A 27095-nucleotide genomic window follows, 5' to 3' on the forward strand; every position below is an offset into this window, starting at 1 on the left:
TGATGTATCTTTATTATATTGAAGTTAAATCAAAAGGAAAGTTTCATATAAAACACTGGGGAAAGTCACTTTAAAAGAGTTATCCTAAGGATTAAATCTAACCTTGGAGGTAGAACAGGTATGAGGCTTCTAGCATCAATAAGACAGCTCCATGGGGTTACCGCAGAGAGACAGGCAAGCCATAGGCTATAGGTGCAGCCCCAATAAGATACTTGAGTCGGGGAGCCTGGCGGGCCTGGTTTACATAGTACAAAAGGGGGGCCCCCGGGCCTGCTCCAAGCCAGCCCTGCAGCAGAGCTTCCGTGTAGCGGTCAATATCACGATCAGTCACATCCCAGAGATTACCCAGAAACAAGGGGCTGGGAAAAGAAAAGAAATACAAAGTAAGGGCTCTAAAACAGAATACATAGGAAAACACCATTGGTGGTGGGGTGGGTGAGTAGAGAGGACTGAACCAATGAGAAATTCCTTTGGCCCTTGGTTACAAGAGAAGAATAGACGGGAGCTAAGGGTTAAATGGTCCAGGCATGCCAGGGAACTAGAGATAGGAGGAAAATGGGGCACAAGAGAGGCAGGATTCAGACCTGGGAAAGAACCTGGGGTGAAGGCAGGAGTCTTAGTGCCCTAGGATGGGTCTTGCCCTTGGAGACTCACCAACCAGCCATGATGTACTTGAGCACGATGCCAGCCCCCTCCAGGTTTCCATGCACAGCCAGGGCCGCACTGCTACAGCCAAACAGCAGGGCCACTGCCCGGCAGCTCAGCCGCAGGACAGCCTGCCCGTCAAGGAAGCGGGCACCAGCCCCATGCCCTGCATAGCTAAGGCAGAAGGAGGTGAGATGAGTCTTGAGCTAGCAGTACCTGGCCTCTGCCTTTGTCTCCAGAGGCTCTCAAGTCCCAAAGCGACCCATGGTGATACCATCCTCAGGACTGCCCTCTCCCCACATCCCTGCCTTAAGCACTCACATATACAAATCATGCTTTGTCAGGGCTTCCTGCACCTGTTCGGGTCTCGGCACCTCCCCAACCACTCCTCGCCAGCCAGCTTCACTGCAGGGAAAAGGCGGGAGTGAGAATAGGGAAATGCATGGCAGGGGTCAGATGGCAAAGACGGCAGAGGGATCATTAAATAGAAGGTGGGCTGCAACAGCTGTTTCTGGAGAAAAGGCTTGCTGCCCCTGTATGTTGTCTACCCTTCCCCACTCCTCTTCTTGTCTTCGTGCCCCTGACCTGCTGAAATTGGCTCGAAATTGCTCCTCTGTGCTTGACAGGTTATTGTGAGGGTTCAGGACATAGAAGGTACTTCGCGGATCCACCCCTTGACTCAGCACTGGCGAGGCCCCATACTGAGGAGGAGACACTGGTGATTAGGATGCTTGTCTCACCAAGAGGCCCAAGCCCCTTTCCATGTCTGAGCCATTCCTAGAACCCTCTCCTCTCTTCCCAGGTTTCTCTGCCCTTTTGTTGAGGTCTTCCCCAATTGCCAGTCATCCCCAGACACCACTCCCTGAACCTCACCTCTTTGATGATGGAGTAGCTGAGTAGGAAGCGGAAGGAGGGCAGCCGGGTGACAGGCAGTGTCTGGAGGCTGGGCATGCTTTCCCACGGCAGCTTCTGCAAGTCCTGGGCAAAAAGCACTAAGAGGTTACTGTCCCCAGCCAGGTATATGCAGAAGTCAGAAGGGGCATGGGGATGAGTTGGTACTTACTCCCCACTAGACACTGCCCCTCTGCCCCAGCTCCTTACCTTGTCTAGGACCAAGACAAGGTGGCTATTGCTTGGTACTGTCAGGCCCTGTAGATGTCCTACTGCCTCATTCAGGAGCTCCTGGGCTCGCTCTGGCTGGGTTGGGCACAGCCCGTAGGCCAGGGCCTGAACGTCCTGAGGGGTGAGGGCACTGGCACCACTGAGCATGATCTGCAGGGGAACAGTGCTGGTGAGCACCATCTTCATTCATGATGGCTGCTGGGAAAGGATTAAGTCCAGTTTCTTCCCCTTCCCTGCTTTATTTTTTTTTGAGACAAAGTCTTGCTCTGTCGCCCAGGCTGGAGTGCAGTGGCGCAATCTCAGCTCACTGCAACCTCCACCTCCCGGGTTCAAGTGATTCTCTTGCCTCAGCCTCCCGAGTAGTTGAGACTACAGGCACGTGCCACCAAGCCCAGCTAAGTTTTGTATTTTTAGTAGAGATGGGGTTTCACCCTGTTGGCCAGGATGGTCTCCACCTCTTGACCTCAAGATCCACCCGCCTCGGCCTCCCAAAGTGCTGGGATTACAGGCCTAAGCCACAGCGCCTGTCCTTTTTGTAGATGGAGTCTCGCTCTGTCACCCAGGCTGGAGTGTAGCGATCTCGGCTCACTGCAACCTCTGCCTCCCAGGTTCAAGCAATTCTTCTGCTACAGCCTCCTGAGTAGCTGGAATTACAGGTGCCGGCCACCACGCCCAGCGAATTTTTGTATTTTCGTAGAGACAGGGTTTCACCATGTTGGCCAGGTCTCAAGCTCCTGAGCTCAAGCAATCCACCTGCCTTGGCCTCCCAAAGTGCTGAGATTACAGGTGCAAGTCACTGGGCCTGGCCCCCTTCCCTGCTTTCCTCACTCACTTTCAGCAGAGTGGGGTCAGGATATTTCCAGCCACATTCCTGTAGCAGCTCCTGTAGGCGGGAGGCCTCCTGGGCAGGGCTGGGGTCCTCACTGGACGGCAGCAGCAGCCCCTTCCAGCAGCCCAACACAGACTTCTCTAGGGAAGCGATGAGAACCTGAATGCAGAGGGCAGACCCTTTAGTCGGAGAGGAAACTGAGCTTCTTTCTCATAGGCACTGACATTCTGGAGATGAGAAAGTGCGTTTTCCAACGTGTATATCTGTCTTACGTATCTTTCTGTTAGTCATAGAAGGCAAGAATCTAGAAACTTTTTTCATTTTCTGAGCCTGGGAGAGTATAGACTATTATCTATCCCTCTGTTGTGACAAACATTAACAGGTGGGCAATGAAAGCTAAAACTGGGAAGCTGATAGTTGGGTTTAAATCCTTTTTTTTTTCTGCGTATCTTTAAATATCCATTCCCATATATTCTTCAAGTTCTGGGCTCTGAAGTTCTCCCCAGGTGACATATTTTTATTTATTTTTATTTTTTTATTTTTATTATTTTTTTTGAGAGATGGAGTCTCGCTGTGTCTCCCAGGCTGGAGTGCAGTGGCGTGATCTGGGCTCACTGCAAGCTCCGCCTCCCGGGTTCATGCCATTCTCCCACCTCAGCCTCCCAAGTAGCTGGGACTACAGGCGCCCGCCACCACGCCCAGCTAGTCTTTTGTATTTTTAGTAGAGACGGGGTTTCACCATGTTAGCCAGGATAGTCTCGATCTCCTGACCTCGTGATCCACCCGCCTCGGCCTCCCAAAGTGCTGGGATTACAGGCTTGAGCCACCGCGCCCGGCCGGTGACATATTTTTAAATTTAGGTCTACACTTCCAGAAAGGATTTGAAGTGGCTTTAGCACTGACCCAGGCCCTCTGGTAGAGAAGACACTGGGACCCCCCCGGGTCGTTCCTAGGGCAGGCCTGACCCCACCCCAGGAGCACACACCTCCATCCTGTGGTCCAGTGCCAGCCGCCCCGTCCACCATTCTCGCTTGTCAGTACAGCTGCTGTTCTCTTTCTGTGCCTTCTGGATGGCATCAAACTCATTCAGGACTGAACGCAGAGGAAGCTTTGGGAGATGGGGCTGTGAGAGCTCTGCCTGTCCACGTGATCACCATCTCTCTCCCTCTCCCAACACAGAATGTGAGCAGCTTGACCCAAAGCCCAACCCAGCCCAACTTCGCTCCATGGCCCAGGAATCCTACCTTGTTCTGGCCAGTGGGAATCTGCACACTGACTGGGGGACTGTCCTTTTCCAGCCGGGTCAATAGGAGGGTGTTGCCCACGGTTCCGGGCTGGAGGGTGGCCAGGGCCAACACACACACGGTCACCCCTGACAAACAGGATACAGCCAGAATCATTCAGCTGTTGAAAGAATTCCCTTCTCTGTCTTGGGCACTCAATCCCTGTCCATCACTCAAGACAGCATCAAGAAGGCTTCCTTGGTCACTGGAGGTCAAAGTGCTCTCCCTTGCCTAATAGCTCCCTGTGCACAGAGACTTTGTCCTGTACTTTGTGTTTCTCACAGGAACTAACAAAGTGAGGTGCTCAAATCATGTGTATGTTTCACGTCAGTACAGAAGACCCCAGGCATCTGAACTCACCTCTGAGGAAAGACACTGAATTTGCTGGTAATTCAAAGTTGAGGTTTAAAAAAACAACAAACCTTCCTGATTTAAGATGCTAACAGGTGAAAAGGTATGACATAAGGGTCATAAATCTATGTAAACTAACCAATGCCTAAAACTCCTTCACCCAGCTCCTCAGTAAGAAGATGCAGAAGAGGACAGAGGAGCCGGCCAGAAGCCTGCCCGCATACCACTGGGGATCAGAGCCAGGCGCTCCTGGAAACTCTCCTTTTCAGGCTGGGGGAAGTGGCCAGATCCCAAAGCCCTGAAGGAAAAGAGGCGCTGGATGCGGGCCAGGGGGACATCTCCAGGCGTCTCCTGAAGGCTCAGCCCCTGCAGCTGGTCTGCTATTTCAAGTGATCCTCGGTACTTCTGGGCCTTGCTGCAAGCAACACAGGGAGGGGTGAGGTCCCCTTCCTTCAAAGTCTGGACCCTCCCTCCAGTCTGCCCCAGCAGGAGTCTCGGGGATGGTGGGCACCCACCTGAGTTGTCTGTGGAGGTGGGTGAGCAGCTGGTGGCGACAGGTGATGGAGACAGACTCGGTGACAAGGAAAGCAGTGGCATAGGGATCCCGGTGGCCCAGGCACAGGGCCAGGAAGCGGCAGAGGTGGGCATAGAGCCCACTAGGAGGACAGTGACTAATGCCCCGGAAAGCAACACTCAGGGAGTCACAGATGGAGTCCAGGGTAGAAAGACCTAGAGGAATGTCAGGACACTTGGTACAGCTGAATTCCTTATTTCATAGTTGACAGGAACTTTCCAAGAAGGAAGAGTCCCTATCTCATCTCCCACATGGCAAATAGCAGCTACCATTTATGAAGAGCAACGTGCCAAATGAGGTGCCATGCAACTAACAGGCATCAACTCACTCCACCATGCCCCCTAAACCCCATTTTTACAGAAGGAATAGAAGCTTGGAGAGGTTAAGTGACCTGCACACAGCTCATAGACACAGGTTCAAACACAGGTTCACAGGCTACTGGATCCAGATCAGAATCCAGCCTGGAAAGACAGAGGGGTCAAAAGTCCTAGAAGCTCAGCCCTCTCAAAGTGACCAACATCAGGGGTCGCATATTCACCAGTGGCTATGGGGGCTGAGGGGAGCCGGAGCTGAGGACCAAGGTCCTTGTCACTCTCCTTGTCTGGGCATGGGCTGGGCAACTCCTTCTTGCTGGAATCCAGCCTCAGCAGCTCCCATTCTCCAGAAGCTGCCTCAGGGTCCGGCGCTGGAGCCTTCCTACCTGGGGAGAGAGCAGGCCTTTTTCACAGTGCTCCCTCCCCCTGCCATTCTCTTTGTTCTTCCTTCTGTAATCCACTCCCTTGGAGTCAGCAAAAGAGCATTCTTCCTGTACTTCCTTGGAAGCACTTACTGCTTGTGCTTTGCCCCAGAACAAACCCCCAAAACATGCACCTTCCATCTCACCCTTGCTGTCCTACCTGAGGCTGAGTCTTCCCCATCAGAGGCCCTGAGGATCTCAAAGCTCATTTCTCTCCAGTTGTCATTCAGTTCCTCCTCAGGGATGGTCCTCATGATCTCAGGGCCAGGCCTGGCCTGGTCACTGGCCCTCTGGGGATGCTGCTCCTCACAATGTCTTGATGCCACCTTCTTGGCCCTCCGGCTCCTGCCACTCAGGCCAGGATTCCCAGGGGCACTACCTGGGGCAACCACAGCATCTGTCTTTAGGCTCAGGACGTTCCTTGCTCGCCCCTGGCCCCGGGAAGCAGTGCCCCGTCTCTTAGGTTCCTCTGCCAGCCAGGCCTCAGCTGAGACAGGGTCTTCCAAGTCACTGTCTTCATTGAAGTTCACCTGAGATCAGACGGAAAGGGTGAAGGGCCAAGAGGTCTTCAGTGACAAGACACTTTGTGACAGCAGATGGCGCAGTGGAGGCACCATCAGCCACTGTCCCACAGGACCATGGAAGATTTCAGAACTAACTTCCCACATGACACCCAACACTCTAGATGAGGGGCAGTGACTCTTGGAAGGGGAAGGAGGGAGAAAATGAGCGAACAGAAGGTGGGATGAAAAGGTAAAAGGAACGTTAGAGTTAAGGAAAATGTCTCTGTCTGAAGCAAAAGGAGACTTGGAACTAGGTCTTGCTGTGAAAGATGTTGTCCTGGCGCAGTGGTTCATGTCTGTAATCCCAGCACTTTGGGAGGCTGAGGCGGGAGGATCACCTGAGGTCAGGAGTTCGAGACCAGCCTGGCCATCATGGTGAAACCCCATCTTTACTAAAAATATATAAATAAGATGGGTGTGGTGGCACCCGCCTGTAATCCCAACTACTCAGGAGGCTGAGGCAGAATTGCTTTAACCCAGGAGGTGGAGGTTGCAGTGAGCTGAGATTGTGCCATTGCACTCCAGCCTGGGTGACAGAACGAGACTCTGTCTCAAAAAAAAAAAAATTAAAAAAAAAAAAAAAAAAAAAAAAAGGCCAGGCACGGTGGCTGCTCACACCGGTAATCCCAGCACTTTGGGAGGCTGAGGTGGGCGGATCACGAAGTCAGGAGATTGAGACCATCCTGGCTAACATGGTGAAACCGCATCTCTACTGAAAATACAAAAAACTAGCCGGGCGAGGTGGCGGGCGCCTGTAGTCCCAGCTACTTGGGAGGCTGAGGCAGGAGAATGGCGTGAACCCGAGAGGCGGAGCTTGCAGTGAGCTGAGATTGTGCCACTGCACTCCAGCCTGGGCGACAGAGCGAGACTCCGTCTCAAAAAAAACCAAAAAAAACAGAAAAACAACAAAAAACAAAAAAGCAAGATGTTGGGGTACTGCAGATAGCAGGAGATTAAGGTTCCACTAGGCCCTGGGGACCCCGCTATTCCACAGGGACACCTGCTCTATAAAACATTCTCCTCCAGGAATAACCCCATCCAACACCATCACCACCACATAGCAACAGTCCCACCTCACCTTGAGGCGCGTCTGGGCTCTCTGTTGTACTCTGGGGGCCTGGGGAACTTCAGGCGTGCTCTTTGTAGGGCAGACTTCCTCAAACACGGTGAAGGGGACATGAGGGCCAGCTTGCCTGATCCGGCCTGGGGGTCTAGGTGTGCAGGGCGGTCCTCTACCTTCCAGACCTTTCTGAGAGGTATTATTGAGGCGCAGGGGAGCAGAGGCTACCTGTTGGCGCCCTCGTCCAGAACGTTTTTGGCTCTGAGTCTTAGAGGGCTCTGAGCCAGGGACACTTTTTATTAATGGTGGCCACCAGCCCCAGGAGCTTGCAAAAAGTTCGGTAGTACAGCAGCTGAGGTCAGCTAGCTTTGTGAGGGCCCAAATCAAGAGCAGGCTGGCTTGCCAGGGCTCCAGGTGGGGTATCCGTGCTGCTACAAACTTCAGCCCTGACTCTAGAACCTTCTGCAGGGTCTTGTTTGATGGCTGTCTCAGGCCCTCCAGTGCCAACAGTGTGTATGCTTGAGCTAAGATCTCATCCAAGAGGCTTGGAACCAAGGAGGGGGGTGTTTTATGATTCAGGGAAGCTTGGAGAGCTTGGGTGAGGCGCTCGGTGGCTTCAGGGCAGCCCTTCAGCACGACCTGCAGCAGATCCAGACCCTGGGCCTGGTGGCCCATGGCCAGCCTCACCCCTGCCGTGACTAATACCCAGCGCAGACAGACTGCTGTGAGGACAGGGCTGGCACACAGCGAGCAGTCACAGGTGGGTGAATGGGACAGGAAGTTGGGTATGGGCTGGGGCTTGGTTTTCAAGTCTGGGGAGGAATTTGTAGAAGGTGCTATGGGGCCAGGCTCCTTGGCCACAGTGGCTACCAGCTCTAGAGCAGGGCCTCTTAGGAAGAGCTCCTCCTCTGGGAGCTGTGGAGGACAGGGGACCTGGGCCTGTTGCTTCCCCTTCTGCAGGTGGACCTTCTTCACAGAGTCCAGGTGCTGAGTCACCCCACCAAACTCTGGGGAGAAGGCAGAACAAGAATTACAAAATGGGGAGAAATGGCATCAAGCACTTCCTAAGCGACTTTGGGGCCCAACTCTCTAATATACGTGTTTTATATACATACATGTATATATATATATGTATTACTGTATAACATATCAAATATTAGTATGGCTTATTATTTTTTAGGTAAAAAATTTTTTTTTTTTTTGAGATGGAGTCTCGCTCTGTTGCCCAGGCTGGAGTGCAGTGGCGCGATCTCAGCTCACTGCAAGCTCTGCCTCCCGGGTTCATGCCATTCTCCTGCCTCAGCCTCCGGAGTAGCTGGGACTACAGGCGCCCGCCACCACGCCCGGCTAATTTTTTGTATTTTTTAGTGGAGATGGGGTTTCACAGTGTTAGCCAGGATGGTCTCAATCTCCTGACCTTGTGATCCACCTGCCTAGGAGGTAAAATCTTTAATGTTTTCTTTCCAACCAATGGTGGATCAAATGCAGGCCACAATGCCCCCACACCTGCAGCTCAGGGGCCACATGGCTGAGAAGAGCAGGCTGGTCCCAGCAGGCCCACACCTGAATCCTGCCTCCTACCCTGTGGTCCTGGCCCCAAACATTGACTTCTCAACTTTCTCGTTTAACAAATGAAAATAATCTATGCTCCCACCCAGCTTTATGGGGTCTAGTGTGGGGGAAATGAAGTACTAGAAGTATATGTGATTGAGGAGACAAAATGTGCCATAAATGCAATATTTTATGATTAGCTTCAGCCCTCCTGAGGATGTTCGTGCTACTCAATACAGTAGCCACTAGCCATCTGGCTAGTGAGCACATGAAGTGTGGCTAGTGTGACTGAGGACCTGAATTCTAAATATTATCTTTTTTTTTTTTTGGGTCAGAATCTCACACTGTTGCCTGGACTGGAGTGCAATGGTGCAATCTCACTCACTGCAACCTCTGCCTCCTGGGTTCAAGTGATTCTCCTGCCTCAGCCTTCCGAGTAGCTGGGATACAGGTGCCCGCCACCACACCTGGCTAATTTTTGTATTAGTAGAGATGGGGTTTCACTGTGTTGGCCAGGCTGGTCTCGAACTCCTGACCTCGTGATCCGCCTGCCTTGGCCTTCCAAAGTGCTGGGATTACAGGCATGAGCCACCAAGCCTGGCCCTAAATATTATCTAAATCAAATTTAAAATAGCCAAAATGTATTAGGAAGCACTGAAAAGTAGAACTAGGGTAAGTCTGGGACAGGCTGTCTGAAGGAGACCAATGGTTGGACTAAAGTCAAGGGAATGCTGCCATGGGACCAGAAGTCAGTATCTGATTAAAAAGGGAACAAAGGGCCGGGCGCGGTGGCTCATGCCTGTAATGAGGAGAATGGTGTGAACCCAGGAGGCAGAGCGTGCAGTGAGCTGAGATCCGGCCACTGCACTCCAGCCCGGGTGACAGAGCAAGACTCCGTCTCAAAAAAAAAAAAAAAAAAAAAAAAAGGGAACAAAGGCTGGGCGCGGTGGCTCATGCCTGTAATCCCAGCACTTTAGGAGGCCGAGGCGGGTGGATCACCTGAGGTCAGGAGTTCAAAACCAAGCTGGCCAACATGGTGAAACCTCGTCTCTACTACAAATAAAAAAAAATTATCCGGGCATGGTGGCGCATGCCTGTAGTCCCAGCTACTGGGGAGACTGAGGCAGGAGAATCACTTGAACCTGGGAGGCAGAGGTTGCAGTGAGCCAAGATCACACCACTGCACTGCAGCTTGGGTAATAAAGCGAGACTGTCTCAAAAATAAAAAAAAGGCAATGAAACCTTTACACAGAAAGATGTGCTATAGTGTGTGTCATTTCAGCACGGCCTATGGGCATGGGGACATGGCTGCTCACCTGTGCAAGACTCAAGCAAGAACAGAACCTGCTGCAGGTCCGACTGACAGAGATCAATGTCATTGCGGGCCAGCTCCAGCTCGCCCTTCAGCACCAGGAACAGGGCACACCTTGTTGAGAGAGGAGAGGAGAACCAATCAGAGGAATCCTTTGTCTTCCTGGAGAGTCTTTCTCTTTGTTTCTTTCCCAGGCTGAGCTACCTCAATCCTTCTCTGCCTCCAAAAGGCATTCACTCCCTTAAGCTGACTTAAAGCCTCCCTGGGGAAAAACCCTCTACTCTTCTCTCTAATCCCAACTCTCCTTGTGCCTTGGGACAGGATTTCCCAAACTGCATTCCTCAATAAAAGGATCCGTGGGAGGCTGGGCGCAGTGGCTCACGCCTGTAATCCCAGCACTTTGGGAGGCTGTGGGCGGATCAGGAGGTCAGGAGATCAAGACCATCCTGGCTAACATGGTGAAACCCTGTCTCTACTAAAAACACAAAACAATTAGCTGGGCATGGTGGCAGGCACCTGTAGTCCCAGCTACTCAGGAGGCTCAGGCAGGAGAATGGCGTGAACCTGGGAGGCAGAGCTTGCAGTGAGCCGAGATTGCGCCACTGCACTCTAGCCTGGGCGACAGAGCGAGACTCCGTCTCAAAAAAAAAAAAAAAAAAGGATCCTGTGGGAAAACATTCTTAGGGAAACACTGTACACTAGATCTCCCTTTTGGAGATTTGCAAGGTATATCCACATACTGAAGGACATGAGAGTCCTACAGGAAATAAAAACATCTAACCTTGATTAACTCAGCATTTCCCACTTATTTAGCCGTGGAATGCCTTTTTCCACGAATGCATCTAAACATAGCATGTAATCTGTGGAACAGTTTGGAATCCATGTTCAAGGGTGCATGGCACTCTGGTGCCATCATTGGCCCTGTACTCACTGGCGTGGTATCTGCAGCTTTGTTGTAAGTTTTAGGGCCTCCAAGCAAAAGGCCTTGGCTTCACTCACACTACCCAGGCGGCCCAGGTGGCAGACCAGCTTCTCTGAGCAGCTCAGCACCTCTGAAAGAACCTGCCATTTTTGTACCAGATTTTCACCTGTAGCAAAGAGACAAGACAACCATCACTCAGCCACAGTGTGGATCCTCTGGAGAAAAAACTGCAGCCCTCTCATATAGCCTGTCCATTCCAACAGGGCCCTGCTGTCCTCCCCAGACTCACCATAGTCCAGAAACGATGTCTCCACAGCTGCTTTCTGAGTTGAGAGGATGTCACTGCCCATCAGCAGGAGGATGATGCTTCGGAGGAGCTTATGAGAGTCTATGAGAGCTATCTCAGGTGTCTGCCAGCCTGTGGTGGGTGTGGCAAAGAAGGGAGAGGATGCAGCCAGAACTTCACCACCTTCAGCTACTAAGGCAGCAAAGCCTGCTTCCTATGCTTCCTTCTGCATTTAGGCAGGCAGAGCTAATCAATCTCATAACTCCTTCCCTCTGAGATCCCATGGGGGTCTCAGAATCCTTTCAGCTGGCTGGGTGCAGTGGTCCAAGCCTGTAATCCCAGCATTTTGGGAGGCTGAGGCAGACGGATCACCTGAGGTCAGGAGTTCGAGATCAGCCTGGCCAACATGGTGAAACCCCATCTCTACTAAGAATACAAAAATTAGCCGGGCATAGTGGCGCATGTCAGTAATCCCAGCTACTCAGGAGACTGAGGCAGGAGAATCGCTTGAACCCAGGAGGCGGAGGCTGCAGTGAGCTGAGATTGCACCATTGCACTCCAGCCTGGGCAACAAGAGTGAAACTCCGCCTCAGGAAAAAAAAAAAAAGTCCTTTCAGCCTAGTATTCTAGGCAGTCACCAATTGTTTAGAGTCAGCAGGCAAACTGAAACCCATCTGTTATCCCAAGCCTACTCTGTGCAGGTTCTAGGTAGGCTGGGCCACACAGCTGGCAGAGGGGATGAGGTTTGAGAAGAGCTGACAGCAGACAAACCATACATGTCATCCAAGGGGGGCCATCCACCCTATTCTTTCACCTTGGGCACAGAGCTGCTCCCACAGGGAGTGTGAGAGGCTGTCTGACGGGAGGCTAAGGTAAGCTGCCACCAACTGCAGGGCCTGGACACGCAGCAAGTACCAAGCCTTGGAGGACTTCTGGAGGGCAGGATCCTGAAGCACAGACAGTAGCAGAGAGACACCCTCGGTCACCTAAAGGAGAGAAGGGGCCAGAGGAGGCAGTAAGTGGAGTCAGACAGGCACTTCAGAGCTTGAGAGGCCCTGGAGATTACGTGGCCCCATCCCTGAAGGCCCTGGGTATTAGAAAGATTTTAGAATTTTCTGAGTATTTGCCTGGCTTTCGAGATCTCCCTGGAGCTAGGCAGAACGTTCCTGACCCTGAGAAGCAGTAACAGTTCCTAGCTTTGCCCTCACCGGTGACTTGTCCACCAATTTAGGAATGACAAAAACGTAGAGAAGAAACTAGAGCATGAGAGGGTAGAAGACATGCCCAACTCACACAACTAGTTTGGGAGAAAACTCAAGTCTTTGCGATCCCCTGGATTTCTAGTCCAGAGCCCCCATGCCTTTCCAGGATCACTGTTGTCCCAGCTTTTCGTCACAGGACAGACTTTTCCCCTTGCCCTTGAAGAAGGAAAAGGACTGTATCTCTACCAGAGGAGGACTGGTGAGCAAGTCGCTGGCGAGGGCAAGGCTAGGAAATATGCCTGCCTCTCAGGGTCAGGAACATTCTGCCTAGCTCCAGGGAAATCTCAAAAGCCAGGCAAATATCGAGAAAATCCTAAATTCTTTCTAATACCTAAGGCCTTTGGAGATGAAGAAAATGAGAAATACCTTCTGGTGAGTCCAGTAGAGTTGACTTCGAAGTAGATCACAGGTCAGGGAAAGGAGCAGGTATGTGTCAGTGGTCTGATCGAGATGCTTCAGGCTCGATGCTGCCTCTTCCAGATATAACTAAGGAAGCAATCAGAGGGCGCATGAGGAAAGGCAGCCACACTCTTCAAACAAAAGTGGAGTAAATAAGGGTGACTGCGTGGCTCACGCCTGGGAGGCCAAGGTGAGCAGATCACCTGAGGTCAGGAGTTCAAGACCAGCCTGGCCAACATGGTAACAGCCCGTCTGTACTAAAAATACAAAAATTAGCCAGGCGTGGTGACACGCACTGTAATCCCAGCTACTCGGGAGGCTGAGGCATGAGAATCACTTGAACCCGAGGCAGAGGTTGCAGTGAACAGAGATCACACCACTGTACTCCAGCCTGGGCGACAGAGTAAGACTCTGTCTCAAAAAAAAAAAAAAGTGGAGTAAAGCATTTATAAACAAAATGCTCAACATGTCCAATAAATATTACATTATTTCAGATATTATAATCTGCATAGGAGTTATTGATTCACTCTCTAAAATGTTCATTTAACACTTGGTTAACCACTTTTTTTTTTTTTTGGAATGGATTTTCGCTCTTGTTGCCCAGGCTGGAGTACAATGGTATGATCTCGACTCACTGCAACCTCCGCCTCCCAGGTTCAAGTGATCTCCTGCCTCAACCTCCCAAGTAGCTGGGATTACAGGCATATGCCACCATGCCCGGCTAATTTTTGTATTTTTAGTAAAGACGGGATTTCTCCATTTTGGTCAGGCTGGTCTTGAACTCCTGAACTCAGGTGATCCACCGGCCTTGGCCTCCCAAAATGCTGGGATTACAGGTGTGAGCTACTGCGCCCAGCCTGGTTAACCACTTTTAGATTAAAGCTATGTACAGAGTAAGCAGTAGCTGGGCACAGTGGCTCATGCCTATAATATCAGCACTTTGGGAGGCTGAGGCGGGAGGATCACTTGAGCCCAGGAGTTCAAGACCAGCCTGGGCAACATAGTGAGACTCTGTCTCTACAAAACATTTAAAAATTAGCCAGGTGTGGTGGCATGTACCTGTAATCCCAGCTACTCAGGAAGGTGATGTGGGAGGATCACTTGAGTGCAGAAGGTCAAAGCTGCCGTGAGCCATGATCATGCTACTGCACTCTGGCCTGGGCAACACAGTGACACCCTGTCTCAAAAAATGAATAAAATAAATTTTAAAAAATAAGCAGGCTGCTGGGCACAGTGGCTCATGCCTGTAATCCCAGCACTTTGGGAGGCCGAGGCAGGTGGATCACAAGGTCAGGAGTTCCAGAGCAGCCTGGCCAATATGGTGAAACCCCGTCTCTACTAAAAACACAATAAAAATTAGCTGGGCGTGGTGGTGCATGCCTGAAATCCCAGCTACTCGGGAGGCTGAGGCAGGAGAATTGTTTGAACCCAGGAGGCGGAGGTTGCAGTGAGCCAAGATTGCGCCACTGCACTCCAGCCTGGGCGACAGAGCGAGACTCCACCTCCAAAAAAAAAAAAAAAAGAATTACTATATTTTGGCCAGATGCGGTAGCTCACGCCTATAATCCCAGCACCTTGGGAGGCCAAGGCAGGCAGATCACCTGAGCTCAGGGGTTTGAGACCAGTCTGGCCAACATGGTGAAACTGCATCTCTACTAAAAATACAAAAATTAGCCAGGCATTGTGGCAGGTGCTTGTAATCCCAGCTACTCGGGAGGCTGAGGCAGGAGAATCGCTTAAACTCAGGAGGTGGAAGTTGCAGTGAGCCGAGATCGCGCCATTGTACTCCAGCCTGGGCGACAAGAGCGAAACTCCATCTCAAAAAAAAAAAAAGAATTACTATATTTTGTAAATGGAAAGACACCACTAAAAACGGAATGCTATAAACAGAATCATGTCTTCTGTTTTCAAAGTCAATATACTAGAGCGATGCAAAAATAATAACAGTGAGATATTTCGTGGCAAAGTTATCCAGGGGTAAACACTGCAACCATAAGCGCTGGCAAGTATTCTTGGGGCAAAAGGGAAAAGGGTTAAGCAGGAAAGAGATTAGATCACACCTGTGCCTACCAGTGGTCATTAAGAAGATGAAGAAGAACAGGGAGAAACTGGAGGCCAAGGAGACCAACCAGGAGACACTGTGATAGCTTTATGTGAGCAATGAAGCATCAACTAGGGCAACAGAACCAGTCAGGAAATACAAGACTGGCGGTATGTTCCTGCAGCAGTCTGTAAACTTAATGAACAACTGGTTTTGCAGGAAGGACAAAGATGACTCCCCTTCTTACAGCCGCCTCCAACTGCTCCACATTCCACAATTCTCCAGCCAATTGTGGTGGTAAAAGGCTGAGAAGCTGCCCCTTTGATATCCTGTCTTCTCAGAAAAGAGATGGGCCTCTAAAGCTACAGGCCCCCTGCAGTCTCCAGACTAGGCTGGTTGGGCACTCACCTGGGCATAGCTGGGACAGCCGAGGGTCAGGAGGAGCTGGGTGATGTGGCAAGAGGAGCCAGCTGCCTTCGAGTGGTCCTTCAGTCTCTCAGAGACAATCCGTAGCAGCAGGAGGACCTCCAGAGCCTGCATGGGCTGGTCAGCAAGAGCAGCCAAAGTTTACTCCACCCCTGCTCAAGCCTCCATTTCTACTCTCTGGTCCCCAGCCCTTTGGGACCTTGGACTGTAGTTTGACCTCAGGGCCTGGGTGGAATGTGGTTACCCAGATGAAGCAATCATCACCCTGCCCCTACTGTTTTTTTTTTTTTTTTTTTGAGACAGAGTCTCGCTCTGCCGCCCAGGCTGGAGTGCAGTGGCATGATCTTGGCTCACTGCAAGCTCCGCCTCCCGGGTTCACGCCATTCTCCTGCCTCAGCCTCCCGAGTAGCTGGGACTACAGGCGCCCGCCACCTCGCCCGGCTAGTTTTTTTGTATTTTTTAGTAGAGACGGGGTTTCACTGTGTCAGCCAGGATGGTCTCGATCTCCTGACCTCGTGATCCGCCCGTCTCGGCCTCCCAAAGTGCTGGGATTGCAGGCTTGAGCCACCGCGCCCGGCCAACCCCTACTGTTTTAAAGCCTAGATGCCATTCATCATCAATAGCCAGGATTTTCTGAGTTTTTACTATGTGCCAGGCACTGTGCCAAGGTTACATGCATCAATGCATTTAACCCTCATAACAACTCTAATCCCAATTTTACAGTACAGGAAGTTAAGACTCACATGGGTTAAGGTGCTTAGACAAGCAGGTATGTGGCAGAACCAAGACTCAAATCTAGGGCTGAGGTAGCTTCCCCTGCTAGAAATATGGTCTAATGCTCACAGTTAACAGCATGTATAATGGCTTTTTTTTTTTTTTTCTAAGTTTCCTAATGTGGAGTCTAGGGTAGAGCTTCAGGAAGTTTGTGAAACTCCCTGAAATAAGAATGTACATGGCCTTATAGGCCAGGCACAGTGGCTTATGCCTATAACCCCAGCAGTTTGAGAGGCTGACGCAGGCGGGTCACCTGAGATCAGGAGTTCGAGACCAGCCTGGCCAACACGGTGAAACCCCATCTCTACCAATGATACAAAATTAGCTGGGTGTGGTGGTGTGCGCCTGTAATCCCAGCTGCTCAGGAGGCTGAGTGAGCCAGGAGAATCGCTGGAACCCAGGAGGCGGAGGATGCAGTGAACTGAGATCACGCCACCGCTCTCCAGCCTGGGTGACAGAGCAAGACTATCTCGGGGGGGGAAAAAAAGTGGGGCGCAGTGGCTCATGCCTGTAATCCCAGCACTTTGGGAGGCTGGGGCGGGTGGATCACTTGAAGTCAAGAGATCAAGACCAGCCTGGCCAATATGGTGAAACCCTGTCTATACTAAAAATCCAAAAAAGTAGCCAGGCGTGGTTGCACGCCTATAGTCCCAGCTACTCAGGAGGCTGAGGCAGAAGAATCACTTGAACCCAGGTGGTGAAAGTTGCAGTGAGCCTAGATTGCACCACTGCACTCCAGCCTGGGCTATAGAGAGAGACTCCATCTCAAAAAAAAAAAAAAAAAAAAGGGCACACATAACAATGTAAGAATGTAAAATTGTGTATAAAGGCATCTATGTATTTTTCTGATAGGTAACAAATCATCCAATAATTGAAGCTAACTTTTTTTTTTTTAAATGAAACAGTGTCTTGCTCTGTCCCCCAGGCTGGAGTGCAGTGGCGCGATCTTAGCCCACTGCAACCTCCACCTTCCGGCTCAAGGGATTCTCCTGCCTCAGCCACCTGAGTAGCTGGGATTACAGGCACATGTCACCGCACCGGGCTATATTTTTTTTATTTCTTGTAGAGATGGGATTTCGCTATGTTGCCCAGACTTAAGCTAACATTTCAGCACACCATTACACAATACCTCTTCCATGCACTGCCGCACTGAATAATAACGCCATGAGGCAGTAGTATGGCCCCTATTTTAGAGATAAGGAAACTTGGGCTTAGAAGGTTAAGCCACTTGCCCGAGGCCATACACTAATGAATGAGGGAGCTTGGATTTAAAATAAGACTGGTGATACAGGCCTGTGCTTCACCACTAGCTTTCATGGCTTCTCAGCAGGCTCACAGGCCAAAGAAGGTGAAGGAGCTGTTTCTGGTTTAGTCCTTATTTATATGGGTCCCCCTAAATGCCCCACCTCATTACCTTTGCCACCAGCTGGTAGAGGGCTGCTAGGATCTGCAGTGAGGCTGCTGTCTGCTGGAGACACCGTACAGCTGGGGCCTGCCCCTTTGTAAGCAGCTTCTTCCACAGGGCCAGGGCTTGGTCCAGGCATTTGGACTGAGCTGTTAAGCCAGAAGAAAATGACTGCTGTCTCAGCATGGGCAATCTGGAGAGAACTTGCCTTCCTCCATAACATCCTCTGCCCTTTACATCAACCTCCCACTGCTTCCACAACCTCCTACCCTACAAGGTCAGGCTCTCCCTCACCAGGGGTCCCTGTTCCACTCTTAGGAAACCATGGAGATGCCCATACCATACTCCATTTACCCCTCACCAGCATCTGCAGCCAGGTTGAAGGCAATGTTACTGTATAGGAGACGATCTTCCTGGAGTTTATCTTCATAGTTCAGGTCATTGACTTCAAATTCCTCCAAGTTACCAGGAGCCTGGGCTCTCCGATCCCGCTCAATACCCTGGATGGGAAGACTGGAGTATAAAACAGGGCACAGTGGTGTGGGCCTATAGTCCTGGCTACTCGGCAGGCTGAGGTGGGAGGATTGAGCCCAGTTCAAGACCAGCCTGGGCAACAGAGAGACCCCATCTCTAAAAATAAAAACAACAACAAAAGGGCTGATACCAACTTGTTGGGGGCCCAGGGACAATAATTCCTACACCCAGTTCTACTGAGCCCCACAGCAGCCACACTCACTTCCTGCATTTTGGCTTCCAGAGTACAGATGTAAAGCCACAGCAAGGCCTGTGCTTTATCATCCAGAAGCTGATCTCTGGCCTGGGCCTCAGGTCTCACAGACTCCAGAAGCTGCAGGGCTTCCCGGACAGCATCCAGAGCAGAGCTGCAGGGAGAAGATGTGCTTAAGCTGGGCCTACTATGAGTACCTGCCACAGTGCCCTGGGAAGGGCTGGCTGCATAACAGCTGGCCTCACCCTTTGCATGTGCTCCCATGGCCACAAGATGAAGGGAGCACTCAGGGATGTGGAGAGGGAAACTGGTTCTGAAGAGTGTGAGAGGACCTAGGGCAAGGAGCAAGAGTGGCCTCCACAGCTACTACTCCTTACCAGTTGGTCTGCTGGGCAAAGTCGTGGTAGCAGAGCACCTGAGCCAGTTCTACCAGGTGGGTGGCTCGTGCCCAGGCCCCGGCTGGTGTCTCCTCGGGGCTCAGCTCCAGGAGGTCACAGATGATGTTGAAGCGTTCCTGTCCAGTGTCAGCCCGCACTGACTTGTAGGCCTGCAGCTCCTCCCTCAGCAGGAAGGCCAGGGTCTCCCGGTCCCAGCCACTTAGGCTGTCTCGCAGAGTCCTGAGAGAGGGCATGCTCAGCACCAGGGTGGAGCCCAGAAGGCATATAGCCTCTGCTCCCATGCTGAGGAGCCCCAGCCTTGGCTTGCTGAAAGCTCAGTAAGTTTCCAGTCATGGCTTTAAAAATCTAAATCAGATTGCATTGCTCCTCTGTTTAACAAACAGCAGTGGGCTCCCACTAGGAATCATTTCCAAAGCCCTGACCATGGCCTATAAGGCCCTGTGTGACCTGGCCTCTTCCCACCTTGACCACCTCCATTCCATATGGCTCTCCATCCTATACCCCTATTCTACTACCCCCAGCATGCTGGCTTTCTCAGGCATGGTCCCAAGTTTGTTCCCACCTTGCAACCTTTGTATTTACTACTCTCTCTGCAAGGAATTCTCTTCCCTGAGTTTCTTTTTTTTTTTCAGACAGTCTCATTCTATTGTCCAGGCTGGAGTGCAATAGCGTGATCACGGTTCACTGCAGCCTTGATCTTCCAGGCTTACGTGATCTTCCCACTTCAGTCTCCTAATTAAGTGTAAATAGAATATAGGTTCATGCCACCACATTCGGCTAATTTTTTTTAAGTAGGGACAAGGTCTCGCTATGTTGCCCAGGCTCCCTGAGATCTTTATAGAGTAGATTCCTTCACATCCTCAGGTCTCATCTGTCACTTCTTCAAAAAGGGCTTTCCTAAATAACCTACCTAAAGTTGCTCCCTCTTTTGGCAAATCACTGTTTAGTTGTCTTCATAGAGCATACATGAAGGCTGGGTGTGTTGGCTCATGCCTGTAATCCTAGAACTTTGAGAGGCCAAGGTGGGAGGATCACTTGAGCCTGGGAGTTCAAGACCAGCCTAGACAACATAGTGAGACCCTGTCTCTATTTAAAAAAAAAAAAAAAAAAAAAAAAAAACAGACACAAAATGTCCTTTTTAAAAATATCTCCCCAAGTAGAATATAAGCTCCATGAAAGTAAGACCACCGTCACCACTATACCCGCAAGTACCTAGCACAGTGGCTAGCATATAGTAGGCACTCAATGAATAACTAATGAATGAAGGAATTACTGTCTTTTTAGACATAAACATGAAAGGACATGACCATGAGTACCAAAAGCCACCCTATCCGTGGGAGAAACATGGTTGACCCCCTTCCCACCTCACTTTTTTTTTGAGGCAGAGTCTCCCTCTGTCACCCAGGCTGGAGTGCAGTGGTGCGAGCTCGGCTCACTGCAACCTCCACCTCAGGGGTTTGAGCGATTCTCCTGCGTCAGCCTCCTGAGTAGCTGGGATTACAGGCACCTGCCACCACGCCCAGCTAATTTTTTTTTTTTTTTTTGAGACAGAGTCTTTCTCTGTCGCCCAGGCCACAGTGCAGTGGCACGATCTCGGCTCACTGCAACCTCTGCCTCCTGCGTTCACGCCATTCTCCTGCCTCAGTCCCCCAAGTAGCTGGGATTACAGGCGCCTGCCACCACACCTGGCTAATTTTTTGTATTTTTAGTAAAGACGGGGTTTCACCATGTTAGCCAGGATGGTCTCGATCTCCTGACCTCGTGATCCGCCCACCTCGGCCTCCCAAAGTGCTGGGATTACAGGCGTGAGCCACCGCATCTGGCCCCCAACTCACTTTAGCTGTAGCTCCTTGTCTCCAGCCCTGGACGCATCCATCTTGACCCGAACCCAGAAAGTGACTGGCTCAGCCATGTGTTCAGGGCTACAGGGTTGCAGGGCTGCCAGCCATAAAGTCACCATCTTGCAGCCCTGGGCTTGTTTACCCAGTTTCTTCAAACTCTCTACTTGTAGCCGGAAGCACCTGTGCAACTGACCAGAGAAAGGGAACAGACCAAACTGGAGAGGAACCAGTGTATGGTGGAAGGGGATGTACATGCATAGGTATATACACCACATGGCAGGGTGGGGTTGGCAGGTGGGCCTCCTGAGCCACCCCCATCCAAGACAGGAGACACCTAAGAATGAAATACTCTGAGTGCCTTCAACTCAGAGGCTCCAATCCACACCCTTGAAAACCTGCTTCTCCTCCTGTAATCCTTCTCAGCAAATGGCACTGCCTTCTCCTGAGTCAGAAATGTGAGGCCATCTCTGATGTTCCCTTCTCTCGCTCTCCCTCCTACCAGTCACCTACTAGGTTAATCCTTGGCTTCTTGCACCCATCCACTGCATTCCATCCCTTGTGCAGCTGCTTCAGTTCAGCCCACCCCTCCCTGCCTAGGTTACTATAGCAGCCTGATTACCCAGTCTTTTCTCCGGCACTCCGTTCATCACAGCGAAGTCAGGGAAATCCAAAACGCCTGTCTGCTGTCATGCCTTCACTTAAATCCTTTAGAGGCTTATCACCTCAGTCAAGATGAAACCCAAGCCCCTCTATGACCTATCTTGCTTGCTAATCCCACCAATGCATCAGTTCACAGGTATTCTTGCTTAAGAACACTGGTTCTTGCCCAGCGTGGTGGCTTGAGCCTGTAATCCCAGCGCTTTGGGAGGCCCAGGCAGGCAGATCACCTGAGGTCAGGAGTTCGAGACCAGCTTGGCCAACCAACATGGTGAAATCCCCGTCTCTACAAAAAATACAAAAAATTAGCTGGGCGTGGTGGTGGGCACCTGTAATCCCAGCTATTTGGGAAGCTAAGGCAGGAGAATTGCTTGAACCCGGGAGGCAAAGGTTGCAGTGAGCCGAGATGGCACCACTGTACTCCAGCCTGGGCGACAGAGCAAGCAAGACTCATCTCAAAAAAAAAAAAGTGAGTCAATCTAAAGAAAAACACTAAGTTACAGTACAGTGAGATTTGGGAAACACTGCTCCAAATACTGGTGCCAACATGCTGCTACTAACCCCCTACTCGAAGGGAGGGTGCTGGCTAGGCCCTTTCTTGCTCCCCCCACTCCCCAACCACATAAGCTCCCTTCCTGCACCTCTCATTTCCTTGTACCTTCTCAGGAGGCACCTCAGGATAAGTGCCTGGCTTCACCAAACCCAAGTGCTGACAGAGCGGCTCAGAGATGGCACAGGCCTCGGCATAGAGCTTGTGACTATAGAAGCTGTAGGCCAAGTTACTGGTGTAAGAAGCTGCAGGAGAGAAAAGGCACAATTGACTGTAGGAATGGCTCCCACCACCCTCTCCTCCTGGAGAGGCAGCAGAGATTAGCTCAATCTATGGTCAGCTCAGCAGCTTCCAGATCAGACACGAATCCCTACTGCTAAGAATGAGGAAGGGGTGGCTCTCCCCTTCCTGCTCCAAATAGGCCCATGCCCTTCATTCTAGTACGGTGAACCCACACCACTCAGCCCATCTGCACTTGTTTTACAAACCAGACCCCCTCCTGCCTCAGCACTGGCTGTTTCTTCTGCCAGGGATGTTCTTTTCCAGGAACCCACATGGCTAACTCCCTCACATCACCTTCTCAACGAGGTCTACCCTGACCACCTGATTTAAGGTGGTAACGTGCACCCCCGTCATGCACCTTAGACTCCCAATTCCCTTTCTTATCCTGCTCTACTTTTCCTTTTCCCTCACATTTCTTATCACTTTCTAATATGTTGATAATTCACTTATTTACTGAATCTGTTTATCTTTTCCCCCAAACTAGAATGTGGCTCCATGAGGGAAGGAATCTTTGTTTTGTTTACTGACACATCCAAGTACTCAAAATAGTGCATCACACACAGTGAATACTCAACAAATATTTGCTGAATGAATAAATGATAATAACTTATTTATGCAGCTTCTTGGCCATCAACATAGATGACTGGGAAAAAATAAAGTCAGTCTTCAGTACTCTGTGGGAAGAATTTTCCTTTTTTTTTTGAGATGGAGTTTCGCTCTTGTTGCCCAGGCTCAAGTGCCCTGTTGCCCAGGCTGAAGTGCAATGGCGCAATCTCAGCTCACTGCAATCTCCACCTTGCAGGTTCAAGTGACTCTCCTGCCTCAGCCTCCCAAGTAGCTGGGATTACAGGCATGCACCACCCTGCCTGGCTAATTTTGTATTTTTAGTAGAGACAGGGTTTCAGGGAGGTCAAGGCAGACAGATCACTTGAGTCCAGGAGTTCGAGACCAGTCTGGACAACATGGTGAGACCTCATCTCTACAAAAAATACAGAAATCAGCCAGGCGTAGTGGTGCATGCCTGCAGTCCCAGCTACTTGGGAGGCTGAGGCAGGTGAGTCGCTTGAACTTGCAAGGTGAGCTTGGGGGGCTGAGGTGGGAGGATTGCTTGAGCCCAGGAGGTTGAGACTGTGTTGTGCCAGTGCATTCCAGCCTAGGCGACAGAGCAAGATCTTGTCTCAAAAAAAAAAAACAAAAAAAACCAACCACTTAAATATACAGAAAGGTCATTTGTAATGATTTCTGGATTCTGATAAGTGAAGAAAAAGAAAAAAAAGAAAACATCGGCCAGGCACAGTGGCTCACACCTGTAATTCCAGCACTTTGGGAGGCCGAAGTGAGTGGATCACAAGGTCAGGAGACCGAGACCATCCTGGCCAACAGGGTGAAACCCCATCTCTACTAAAAATACAAAAATTAGCTGGGTGGGCCGGGCGCGGTGGCTCAAGCCTGTAATCCCAGCACTTTGGGAGGCCGAGGCGGGCGGATCACAAGGTCAGGAGATCGAGACCACAGTGAAACCCCGTCTCTACTAAAAATACAAAAAATTAGCCGGGCGCGGTGGCGGGCGCCTGTAGTCCTAGCTACTCAGGAGGCTGAGGCAGGAGAATGGCGTGAACCCAGGAGGCGGAGCTTGCAGTGAGCCGAGATCGCGCCACTGCACTCCAGCCTGGCCAACAGCGTGAGACTCCGTCTCAAAAAAAAAAAAATTAGCTGGGTGTGGTGGCACGTGCCTGTAATCCCAGCTACTCAGGAGGCTAAGGCAGGAGAATCGCTTGAACTCAGGAGGTAGAGGTTGCAGTGAGCCGAGATCGCACCACTGTGCTCCAGTCTGGTGACAGAACTAGACTCAAGAAAGAAAGAGAGAAACAGAAAGGAAGAAAATAAATAAATAAAGAAAGGAAGGAAGGAAGGAAGGAAGGGAAGAAAGAAAGAAAACATTAAAAAAATAGAAATAAAAAATATATTGAAAGGTCATAAGGTTGCATATTAGGTATAACTGTTAATGCCAAGTTAGATTCCAGTCAAGGAAATAGTGTCTGCTGCTATAAGTTAGCCTCATCACTTCTCTACTGGTGTTAAACATAGAGTAGCTGGTACTTTTTTTTTTTTTTTTTTTTTTTTTTTTTTTTTTTTTTGAGACGGAGTCTCGCTCTGTCGCCCAGGCTGGAGTGCAGTGGCGCGATCTCGGCTCACTGCAAGCTCCGCCTCCCGGGTTCACGCCATTCTCCTGCCTTAGCCTCCCGAGTAGCTGGGACTACAGGCGCCCACAACCGCGCCCGGCTAATTTTTTGTATTTTTAGTAGAGACGGGGTTTCACCGTGGTCTCGATCTCCTGACCTTGTGATCCGCCCGCCTCAGCCTCCCAAAGTGCTGGGATTACAGGCGTGAGCCACCGCGCCCGGCAGTAGCTGGTACTTATAAACATTTCTTTCACTGCCTCCTTGAACCATGAGGAACCCTCACAGTGGTCAGAACCATGCAGCAAGTACTATTCACCTGCCTGATGGGTGATGACCCTCCCACACTCTGTCCCTGGGACCCAGGGCACTAACCGGTCATCCCTATGTAGTCCGTCAGCTCTTGGCCCGACAGGCCCTCTAAGGCCTCCAGCATCCAGACAACGGTAGATTTGCAACTCTCCACTAGTTGGGCCAGGTCAGTCAAATCAACTATCTGAAGGGACAAGAAGGGTTTGAGGGTGAGGAGTCATGCTGGGTCCAAGATGACCTCCACTCCACTCCACACCCAAAGCCAAGCAACCCCAAAGCTGTTTGAGGGCAGTGGAGCAACCCCAAACCCTATGAGCCTAGTCCAGGTTCCTTGATTCCCAGACAGTACCTGACAGCCTTGGGCAAAGTCATAAACCACCACAGTGTAGAGGTGAAGTCCCTGAAAGTACATCTGAAGAAAAGACTGCTGTTGCTTGGAGGAGCCCCCACACACCTGAGGAACGAAGCAGAAGGTTGGTATGAGGAGCAGAGATAAAGAGGGCTCCAAGCTGAAGACTGACCCAGAGTCCTGGAGAGCTGACAGAGCCCAGGGAGCACGAGGAAGGATATCCAGAAGGGCCACTGCCCTCTGAGGATACACTAGGCTGCTTCCTAGCTCACTAGGCACAGTCCAGAGAGCAGCTTAACAAGGAGGGAGCCAGGACTTCCAGATCTTGCCAAATACCCTAGGCTGGTAGTGAGTCCACAGACCATGTCCCCACCCTACCTCCAGGTCCTTAACTCACACCATCATCCCGCAGCTGCTGCAGAAGAGAGCAGTACCCTCCAAGAAAAGCAAAGAGGCTCAGAATGGCATCAAGTCTATAGCGCCTCTTGGTGCCTCGTTCCAGGCCTGAAAGGAAGAACTGGCAGCTCTCATACAGTGCCCGAAGCGGGGGTGATGGTGCCTCCATACTCTTGCTCAGGACAGCTGATGCCTTGATCAGAAGCTTGGCCACTGCCTGAGGTCCTTCCTCCCCAGCCTGCAGCAGCTTAACCCCCAGCTGACAGAGCTGAAGGCTAGGGGCTAGATTGGTGTTCCTTAAGTAACTATGAGCCTTTGCCACTGCGCTGATGGCTTTGTCATGGTGGCAGCTCCAGCATAAGCGACGGCAGTGTTCCAAGGTGAGCTCCAAGAGGCAGAGGGCCCTCTGGGGAGAAAGCAGCCCAGAAGAGCTCCCTCTCTCACCCACCAAGGCTCTGATCACGTGTCTGGAGAGCAGGTCATCTAGGAAATCAGCATCTGCTTCATTTAGACCAATGCCACTGGCATCGAATAGCTGATGCGCAGCTACCACTCGACAGGCTGTTGGAGAGGCAAAGTGAGGAACCTCACAAGGGGTACTTTCATCCTCCAAAAGTACTAGGAAGCTCAAGGCCTTCAGCCGAGCTGTGAATGCAGCTCGCCGTTCCAACAGGGCTTCTGCCCCCTTCCAAAGCAGAGAAAAGCTGCCCCGAGCCACGGCCTCATAGTCCTGGGGAGCAGCCTGGCGACAGCACTGCACCAAGCAGGCATGGAGGGGCTGAGCAAGGCGGAGTGTGGCCTCTGGGCTTCCTTGTGCAGCAGCATTCCGCAATAAGACGAAGAGAATTCGTTCCAGGTAGAGGGGAGGACGCTGGGGGGTAGACACCAAGTAGCCATCACAGGCCAGCTCTGCCAGCTCCAGCAGGCTCCCCAGATGCCTAGGGCAAGCTAGCTTAGCAGTCAGCTGCTGGTTGCAAGCCCTCAGGATGGCATCACAAGCTTGTCTCCTCTCAGCATCAGATCGGCTGCTGGGAAAACCAGCTGGAGGGTTGGACAGGAACTCCTAGAAGAAGAGAAAGATATGAATGGGGCTAGCAAAGGCAGTAAAGAGGTAGAGAAAGAAATAGGGTTGCTCAGAGAGGGTCCCCAACTTATCCATCTCTTCAAAAGGCAAACACAAAACAGCTCAGTTTGGAAAGCCAAGTGTACCCCGGGCCAGGCAGCACCCCCACCTTCAAGTCAGGCAGCAACTCTTCAGCCTCCTTCTGGCTGCTTAGCAGAGTCCCAAAGTTGACTCCTTTGAAGTTCCTCATGACACCGGAGAGCTAGGGAAAAAGAGACCAATTAGAGAAGATCGTTAATGAAGCTAACTGGAGGAAGGGAAGAGGGCTGAAGGTCGTGGAAGGAGGCAAAGAATCACACCAGAAATTTCATCGGGGAGAAAACCCACGCCAGGACGCCGTGCTCCCGTTATAAACGGACGATTCCGCTCTTCCTTCCTCCGGGCAGATCCCTGACCGCACTACCACACCACTCGCCGCACTACCCCAGAGGCCTCGGCCCAGCCCTTCAGCGCCCCGGGGCCGTCCCAAGGCCTCCCGACACTCCCTCCAGGAGCCACCCCCGCCTCTCCTCGCGTCAGCGCTGGGGATCCCCTTCACTTCGGCACGTACCCACGCTCACGAGTCCCTTCTGGCCTTACCGCTCCAGAGGTCGCCCTCTTTCCTAAGTACAGGACTTACCCGCCTGACCAGTACTCCGCGAGGATCCAAAATGTAACCTTCGTTTTCCGCGCCAGCCCCTCCTTTCAAATATCCGCGACTGCCAATCAGCGGGCGCGGCGTAACGCCGGTCGCGCGGCA

At 51.4% G+C, this 27095-nt stretch overlaps 1 protein-coding gene across 4 annotated transcripts; it reads right to left on the reverse strand.

Moving 5' to 3' along the window:
• On the reverse strand, nucleotides 1-27064 carry LOC105474391 (extra spindle pole bodies like 1, separase). Of its 4 annotated transcripts, none has more exons than XM_071071667.1 (31): nucleotides 26976-27064; nucleotides 26466-26558; nucleotides 25235-26296; nucleotides 24838-24942; nucleotides 24552-24672; nucleotides 21823-21959; nucleotides 20502-20695; nucleotides 18646-18885; nucleotides 18278-18422; nucleotides 17903-18041; nucleotides 17551-17690; nucleotides 15345-15479; nucleotides 12863-12982; nucleotides 12049-12220; nucleotides 11238-11366; nucleotides 10958-11114; nucleotides 10031-10140; nucleotides 7182-8170; nucleotides 5701-6070; nucleotides 5343-5504; nucleotides 4746-4959; nucleotides 4455-4645; nucleotides 3841-3968; nucleotides 3582-3704; nucleotides 2600-2755; nucleotides 1747-1917; nucleotides 1519-1623; nucleotides 1231-1346; nucleotides 967-1050; nucleotides 655-819; nucleotides 1-359 (listed from the first exon to the last, which is right to left on the reverse strand). In XM_071071667.1, the coding sequence occupies exons 2-31, from the start codon at nucleotides 26544-26546 to the stop codon at nucleotides 158-160; spliced, it is 6363 nt and encodes a 2120-aa protein (XP_070927768.1). In that variant the 5' UTR covers nucleotides 26547-26558; nucleotides 26976-27064; the 3' UTR covers nucleotides 1-157. The 4 variants fall into 4 exon arrangements, with proteins under 4 accessions (XP_070927768.1, XP_070927769.1, XP_070927767.1 ...); XM_071071668.1 differs by having other exon boundaries at nucleotides 26907-26978; XM_071071666.1 differs by lacking the exon at nucleotides 26976-27064 and adding an exon at nucleotides 26656-26770.
• Nucleotides 27065-27095: the final 31 nt, after the last annotated feature.

The sequence above is a fragment of the Macaca nemestrina genome, chromosome 10 (assembly GCF_043159975.1).
Source record: "Macaca nemestrina isolate mMacNem1 chromosome 10, mMacNem.hap1, whole genome shotgun sequence".
NCBI lineage: Eukaryota > Metazoa > Chordata > Mammalia > Primates > Cercopithecidae > Macaca > Macaca nemestrina.